We start from the raw sequence: 8607 nt of genomic DNA, 5'->3' as shown, positions 1-8607 counted from the left end.
GGGGGGGGGGGGGGGGGGGACCCTCTGTAAATGCGTTTGCCATATATCTTGTACCATGTTACAAGTGAATCCTGTTTAACTTAGCTAAGATCAAGTTGCCTCCCAGGAACAGACCTCAGTGTTAGCTCTACATTGTTCACTGATAACTAAAGTAATACCAAACACAGTGAGAAGACCTATGAAGTAATTATAAATATGTGAACTTTGTGAACAATACTGACAGATGTAAGGTTACTATTTGGTCATTATTTGTAAGTCGAGCGGAAGGGAGTTGCTTTATTATAAGATACCTAAAGGGATTTCAGAGGACACTTTTTGGGAATCTCTTTGGAGAATTGATGCTCACGTGTTTTCTGTCTACAGTGCCATCTCCTGGTCCAGACTCTATATATCTGGGGGGAATAAAACCTTGACTGTCCAACCAACACCATGGCTCATTATGACTCGTAAGTTCAGTCTGCAGACGGGACCAGGAAAGTAACAAACAAGTTTCCATATGTAGATAATTCATTCACAAATTACAAATAATTGCTAAGTTTGTCCGTACTTTTAAGGCCAGGTTTGTTGATGTTTTTTTCTAATGGTTTAACAGATTTAAGAATCTTGCAATATCAGAAAATAATCTTCCGACCAAATGACTGGAAGTGCACAGTTGGAAAAAATTAAAGAGTATTATGTGAGGCAGACATTGATACAGCAGGACCCACACCGGCATGAGAAATCTGAGTCACAATTTGTCTTTTGCATTCCAACATTTGCTTCCCACTTTGACATTTGCTTCCCGACGATGACAGGTTGGATGACAAGGACTCTCTGGATATTCATGACAACCCACCTCTCCCTGATAATGTGGTGAAAGAGGAGGACAACACGGTGAGACATCCAATATCCACTTACTTTGTGGCACACACATCAAGGGGTTGTTTACAAGCCAAACATCCTGAAAACTGATTCATTCGTGCTAAGTAGCTCTGAACAAAAAGTGTTACCTTAGGAAATATTCATGTCATGACTGTGATCAACGTTGGAGCTCATGTTTTGTAGGAATTACTGGTTATAAAAGCGTCTGTTTACCCAAATAACAAAATAAAACACCACATGTTCTCTGGTACCTCCAGCGGTATCTGGTCATGCAGAAAATTAATAATAATAATACAATCATATATTTAAAATAGGAAATTGGCTGAAATGGAAATAAAATAAGCTAATTTGTCATCAACCATAACACATTAAAGTCAATTATATTTTGTATAATCTCTCTAAAACGTGTCGAGTTTTTTATTTTTAAGTCAAAAGTAATTTGATAAATAGCTTTTATTCTCACGTTTGTGAGTAGGAGTAAAAGAAAAAAAAATCTCTTGAGGATGTATTTTGGGAATACAGGTGAACTAAGCCTTTAACATATATTGATTTGTATTCATTCAGCCTAACATCTTATCCCCTCACACTTTTAATAATTGACATAGAATTTATGTACATCACATCACCTGTTTTTCTGCTCTTTTTATTTTTGAACAACTGCCAAAGTGGGTTTGAATGAGTCAACTAAAAGCTGATGAATGTACTGAGGCATTGTGGAAGGTTTGTTTAGGAATCCTGACAGCCAAATGGAGTTGCAGAGTGATGGTGCTGTAATGTGTGAACTGTCCCTGCTATTATCAGTTACTGTAGTGTAAATCCACAGCCTGACGGCCGCAGGGCACCTCTAATCCTGCCAATGATGGAGAGTCGGAGCCAGTTCAGTCTGTCAGGTGTCCCTCTGAGTGTGTGTGCGTGCAAATCTGTGAATGTGCGTGTGACATCCTTATGGCTCTGTTTGACTAGACTGTAGTATATTTAGGAGTAGCAATGTCAAGCTTTGTTGCATTCAGTTGGGAATACTGATGGTCTCCGTTGAAGGTTATTTTGAGATCTAAGCCTTTTCAGTCTATCCCACCTGTGGTGTGTGTGCACGCACGCACACACACACACACACGCGCGTGCTTGCGTGCGTGCATGAAAACTGCCAGTAACAGTCAGAATTACTTTGTAAACTCAGTTTATGAATGCCAAGATGAAAATGTTAACAGACATGTAGTAGTCTTGACACGTGTGTGTGTTTGATGGCATCATTCATCATTCATGGCTCTGGCTCTGGCTGATATGATACAGTTTACTTGTGAACACCAGATGGATATGACTCAGATCGCAGGGTGGTTCAGTATTAATAGAAACATTCTCATAAATCTGTCAGGCTGTGGGTGGTGCAGGATACTGGGACTGTTAAGGTTAAATAAAGAGGCAAACAGAAGATTCAATGGAATCCCGAAATGGGATCAAAAACAAACTGGTAGATAAAATTGTGATATACACCATCGTTGACCTTTCTCTACTCTCACGCCCAATCTAAGTTGCTTCTTGTTTTTTGTCTTCCAGCTGTTGGAAGACTGTAGATGTATGAGTCATTTTAATTCTGCTCTGTTGTGCTTTTGAAACTCACCTATCCCCAGGTATATTTCATTTATGATGAGGAGGTGGAAGAGGAAGAGAAAGAGGAATCCCGTCCTTCAGAACCCGTCAAACCAGTCAACGACCGACCCCACAAGTTCAAGGACCACTACTGCAAGAAACCAAAATTTTGTGACGTCTGCGCGCGCATGATAGTTTGTACGTCTATTTTATCTCTTTTTGTTTCCTGCACTACAAAATAAGTTCAGTGCATCTTTATGAATGTAATGCATGTCATTTTACATTATTTTGTTTTTTCTCTTTAGTAAACAATAAGTTTGCATTGCGATGTAAGAACTGCAAAACCAGCATCCACCACCAGTGTCAGTCCTATGTCGAGTTCCAGAGGTGTTTTGGCAAAATTGTGAGCTTCAAGTTACAAAGCACTACTGGCTTTAATTTTAAAAAGCACAACAGAGAATTTTTGTACATATTGCTCTCCTCTTTTAGCCTCCAGGATTCAGACGAGCCTACAGTTCTCCTCTCTACAGCAGTCAGCAGAATGCCACAGTTTCACAGCTGCTGCCCTTTTGTGAGTCCAACTCATGTATAGTTTTCTACATGAAGACAGATTCCGTCCTAAAACCAAATTAACCATTAATTGTCTTAATCTTGGTCAGTTTTTTTTGTAAAAATATGCTACAACTTTTAAAAATATTTACCTTCCAGATGTTGAGTTTCAGTTCGTAATCTTGTCACGAAATAAGCATATATGTTACATATACATAGATGGACAATGAACATGATGGAAAGTTAATTTTATAAATATAATGTTTAATTGTTTAAATGTTGGTCTTTGCTGTCCAGTTTTTCACTTTTAACTCTCAGCTTTTTTTCTTGGTCAAATGCAATATGTGCAAAAGCTCTGAACTAAACTGAAAGAGACTTTATGTTGTAAGAAGTCCCAGTGTCCTTTTCATCAGTAATAAATCTATTACTATACTACTATAGGTGTCTAATCAATTGTCACCATTTACCATCACAGATGAAAACATTGGCTGTTTAGTCTTAAGAAAAGGTTCACAAACCAACTATAACCATCCAAGACTGTAGGAACAACATCAACAATAACATCAGTCCTGTTTTTCAGTTTTCCACTGCAATTACAGTAAAGTAAAGATCAAATTTAAATACCTCTTGTTAGAGCTGGACAGTAGGTCTCACTCAATTCAAATTAGCTTTATTGGCATGAATGTGTAACAACAATATTGCCAAAGCATCATACATCATACATACTCAACTGCATTCATGTTTTCTCTGTTTATTGATTGATGACGTTTGATTGACAGCACAGTCAAACCGCACTGACCCTGTGTTTGAGACGCTGCGTATTGGTGTGATCATGGCCAACAAGGAGCGTAAAAAAGGGTCCGACGACAAGAAGAATGTGAGCACTAAAAAACACTTACACACATACAGCACACAGATATCTGGACACATGGTGAAGTATATATATATTTTCTATTTTTTTCTTCTGTTCATTTACATTGCATTATGGTAATTCATAAATATAACACATGTTTATTGTTGAAAGCATTCTTTCTTTACAGCATTTTTTTCCACACCTGCCTAAAACTCTTGCACAGTACTTTATGTACAGTATGTTGGTAACTCTAGCCCCAACTGTAGGAAGACTTTAGGTCATCAGGTTGATTACTACAATCGTCTTTTTAAATGTTCAATTTAAATGTATTTTGTGTTTATTTAATCTGATTCTTAAAGCACAGTTCAGTTATTAAATGTGTTGCTGAAAGTTCTATATAAATGTTTAACTATTGTTTATCCTAAATTATCCAAACAGATGATGATGATGATGGACGATGATGAGTCCCAGCCCAAACAGGAGGATGGAGGAGGTGAAGGAGGTAAGTGCATGCTGAACAGGGTAGAGATCCAATAGTGTTTGACAAGTGCATCAACAGCATGTTGCAGGTTCGAGTCCAGCTGGGGACCTTTGTTACCTTCCTTGTATATCGCTCTCCCTGACTCTTTGCCTTCTGTTTGTCTTTTGATCCAGCACCAGCAAGTTTTGGGGGGATGGGCACAGCAGCAGAAATACTTTCAAATATTCCTTAATGGAGGTATACAATATGTGAAGGTGAACAATTTTGTTTTTGTTTGACTAATTTTTATTGTGTTGTGTACCAGCAAACACAGAAGGAGATAAGAGAGGAGACAAGACTCCTGCAGATGACAAGGTCAGAGATGATGATGATGATGGTGATGAAAATATAATAAACTCACTGTTGTTGACAGTAGTGGTAACAGCGATGATAATGATGAACTCAATGAAAATAAGGCGACTTTGAATAATGTGAAGTACCAACCTTGATGAAGATACTTTCTTAATGACTGGCGATGTTAAGTCAATGATGTGCTTTGTGTGTTTGTGTTTATCAGAGTAAAAAGCTTCAGCCAGGGAAGATCGGCGTGTTCAGTCAGTCTCACTACTATCTGGCACTGTACCGCTTCAAAGCCATAGAGAAAGATGATCTGGATGTTCAGTAAGTCCCTCTCCACACCTTGTCTAATCTCTCTCAGTGTGCCTCTTTCAGTTTTTCATACTCTCGTTCCTTCTGACTGCAGTCAGAACTTGATTTTGTCATTATTTAATATTTCCCCTTAAAATACTCTTACTTTCTAAAATACTGTTTATTCCCAAGTGCTGGTGACCGTATCACAGTGATAGATGACTCCAATGAGGAATGGTGGAGGGTGAGTCCTAGATTTGTTGTCTCATATTATTCGTGGTGATGTTTTCAATCATGTCTGCTCTACAGAAGTTATTACATTTTTTATGAACAGACATCCAGATGGCTTGAGGATCGATTAAGTAAATTTAGGTCGTGATCTAGGTCTGGGATTTCTTTTGCCATTAGTTGATTATTTTGTCTCCTAACAATTAAGCTGTGTCCACGTGCTGGAGGGAAGGAAGATCCAACTCCTGTGATTTCCAAGTCGGCTACTTTGGAGCATGGTGTTGAATATTTATGTAGCTGTGAAGTCAATTGACAATCAAAGATAATGTAGAGCTGCAGCTTTGCAAGTCAGTGAGCTGATCGTCAGTGTTGAGCTTGTAATTCACAGTGATCCTTTGTTTAAAAAGCTCTGAGTTCCAGGTCAAGAACATGTACTGATCATTTGCAGCCTCTGAACTCCAGCGCAAAATGTTACAGTATTTTCCTCTTCTTTAAAGTGTCAATCCTTCAGATTTATGTCCTGATTGGTTTAGTGATAGCTGTTGGTGGTAACAGCAAATGTGGTTTAATACCACAGGTCACAAAATTCTGGGGGGCAACAAACAAACTGTTGTCGTTTTAACAAAGTCAGGCAGTAATTAGCCTTTTCCCATCATTCTGTGAACAACCGTGATCTGATTTTATGCTGCACACGCATGAGTCTGCGAACAGCAGGGCACGGTGAAAGGAGTAGGTTACCTTGCTGAGAAGTTGGAGGTGTGCAGTCTGTCACCTTTGGTTTATATAGGGGAGACCATAAATGTCTCCACTATATATGATTCTAATCCCAGTCTTATCTCCAACACACCAAAATAAAGAATTTAGAACTTGAAATGTGTCATAGTGTTTCTTTCTATGGCTGTGAGGACAGTTGATGCTCACACACACATACACACAGCGCTTTATCTAACAGCTAGCTCACTGTGGCTGTTCCTTTTTGTTCCATTACTCCCTGCAATGTTTTGAACTGACCCGCTGTAAACAAAATGCAGAAAATGACCACTGTCTTGGTTTGTAGAGGCATTTTCTTTATGAATGATAGCTATCAGTGTCTACTATATAATACAATAGTTGGTTTCTGTACTGCCCTCTGTCAATGATCCATCCAACTATTTTATTGTCAGTCACTCAGGTTTCAATGCTACAATGGACAGTCTTTTCATTTTTGAAAGAATCTGCAGCTCACTGTTAAAGCTTTTGCTCCACCAGGGGAAGATCAGAGAGAGAACGGGCTTCATACCAGCCAACTACATCATCCGAGTGCGAGCAGGAGAGAGGGTCTACAAGGTGACACGCTCTTTTGTTGGCAACAGAGAGATGGGCCAAATCACTCTAAAGAAAGACCAGGTTAACACACATGCACACGCGCACATGCACTCCTAGGCAGACACATGATTATATAACCAAACCATAAATGTCTCCACTATATATAAAACTAATCCCAGTCTTATTTCCAACACACAAAAATAAACAAATGCGAACTTGAAATATTAATCTAATAGTCTTTCTATTTCTTTGTATTGCTGTGTGCACAGCTGATGCTCATAGGTGTAGAAACACAAACAGACACATACACAAACACATTGTTGTATTACCTACACTTGCAAAAGTCTAAGTGTGTTTGTTGTGTGTCATCAGATTGTGGTGAAGAAGGGTGAGGAGGTAAACGCCTACCTGAAGGTCAGCACAGGACGGAAGATCGGCTTTTTTCCCACCAACCTGCTGCAGGAGATCTGAAGAAGATCAGCAGGTGTCGCTTCAAACCTCATCATAGTTTCATACCCTACTTTAGCTTGCACGCCTGGTCCAAAGCAGCAATAACACTTTATTCTTTATACTCTTACAACACACGTTTTGCTTTGTTTGACCTTGCAAAGCCCATGTGTTTTGGAGGCATGGGATAAATGGGCCGGTAAATAACAGAATAAAAATATAAAGGTTTGGTCCACAAAAACTTGTAAACTGAGCATCACGGTTGTTTATTTAAAATTACATTTTTCTCTGTTCATACAACTTCATGCAAGTGTTTAGCCATAGTCAACAAGACTATACAGTACACAGGTCACATTCACCGATTTTATTTTTAGTCAGATTTTGTATCTCTTACTTTTAATATCACAGCACTTTCTTTTGTTTTAGGAGCTCTTGGGCCCTGCAACTGTGTTAAACTACAATATACACTAAACCATGTATTTGTCATTACAGTTAAAGAGGGGTTAGAAATGATGTCACCTCTTCCTGTAGACTTCCATTGATGTTCTGTAAAAATGTTTTTGTGCATCTTGCTATTTTGCTCCATTTTGCAACAGTTATTTCTACCAACAGTACTTGGCATACTATACTATACTATAACATTTACTATATTACTGTAAATGGTATGTGGTATGTTCTTTGTTTTGCCATAAAGAAACACATTTCTGTTCAACTTTATTACTATTTCTCTTATTACCTGTATTCTTCAAACTGAACTCATATAGTTGTGTGAGGTAGGAAAGTATGTGTAATCACATTTTACATGTAGACTCTTCTGTAAATATGGACTTAGGTAGGTATAGTAAGTGATTGTAATCCAATACAATACACTTTAGGTTAAAGTCAGCAAATATTTCCTTACAGTTTGCTATTTCTCCATTTTGTGTGTGCGCTCTAAAAAAGTATCCAGTTTTCCTGCACAGCCCTGGCTCTATAAATGAATGACAAAGAAAGTGGTGTGGCCCTTGCCAATCAGCAACAGGTGACGTTAGTGCTTATGGACAGGACTGGTGGGGGCAGTGGGAGAGAGAGTTCTATACACCGGCATATTCGAAAGTACCGGACACACTCTAGGCCCTGTGAAGATGAAGAGATGATAGGCAAGGGTGAAGGAGTTTCAACGCTGGAAAAACCTCAGAGATTTGAAATTTGGGTGACAGAGCAACTGAGGGAGCACTGAAGGGACAAGTATAGCCTATATGTTTGGCAATTGAGTTCAAATATCAACAGTCTTCCTGCAGAATCACTAATTCTCCCTTGGGGAGAAAAAATAGACATTTAGTTTCCCATTGTCCCATTTACACATGGGAATGAGTCAAAAATATAGCAGAATCACTTGCTCTAGCTCCCATCCATATTTTTCAGGTTAAAGATGATCTAATATCACATATGTGCGTCTGTCCATCATGTATCCTCATTATAGTAGTGGGAAACAGAGATACACATTAGTTTCATTATATAGACATGTAATGTGTTAGTGTGTAAAAGAAGTGTCAAAAAAATGAGGTGAATCTGTGAAGAGGTACTGATTTTGATATCACTAAGTTATTGGTGTCATTCATAGTGAAGGGAAGAATGCTTTCATTTCCTGTCGGGGAACAAATGAGAGACTTAAATGAGACAGAGGCAT

At 38.6% G+C, this 8607-nt stretch overlaps 1 protein-coding gene across 1 annotated transcript; it reads left to right on the top strand.

Annotated features, from left to right (window-relative positions):
- Positions 1-429: 429 nt before the first annotated feature.
- On the top strand, positions 430-6962 carry LOC123957022 (SH3 and cysteine-rich domain-containing protein 3-like). The gene is made up of 12 exons (XM_046029626.1): positions 430-446; positions 795-873; positions 2490-2646; positions 2754-2851; positions 2938-3019; positions 3777-3874; positions 4289-4352; positions 4636-4685; positions 4888-4991; positions 5151-5202; positions 6435-6572; positions 6864-6962. Exons 1-12 carry the CDS (start codon positions 430-432, stop codon positions 6960-6962), a joined length of 1038 nt encoding a protein of 345 aa, XP_045885582.1.
- Positions 6963-8607: the final 1645 nt, after the last annotated feature.

This window comes from Micropterus dolomieu, linkage group LG18 (genome assembly GCF_021292245.1).
Source record: "Micropterus dolomieu isolate WLL.071019.BEF.003 ecotype Adirondacks linkage group LG18, ASM2129224v1, whole genome shotgun sequence".
NCBI lineage: Eukaryota > Metazoa > Chordata > Actinopteri > Centrarchiformes > Centrarchidae > Micropterus > Micropterus dolomieu.
The sequence above is the reverse complement of the archived record's forward strand: the minus strand, read 5'-3'. Positions and strand labels throughout refer to the sequence as shown.

Excerpts from the sequence above, each read along its gene's own strand:
- LOC123957022 (XM_046029626.1), top strand. Across the intron at positions 3,875-4,288 it reads GGTCCGACGACAAGAAGAAT|ATGATGATGATGATGGACGA; the intron begins GTGAGCACTAAA and ends TTATCCAAACAG. Across the intron at positions 5,203-6,434 it reads CCAATGAGGAATGGTGGAGG|GGGAAGATCAGAGAGAGAAC; the intron begins GTGAGTCCTAGA and ends TTGCTCCACCAG.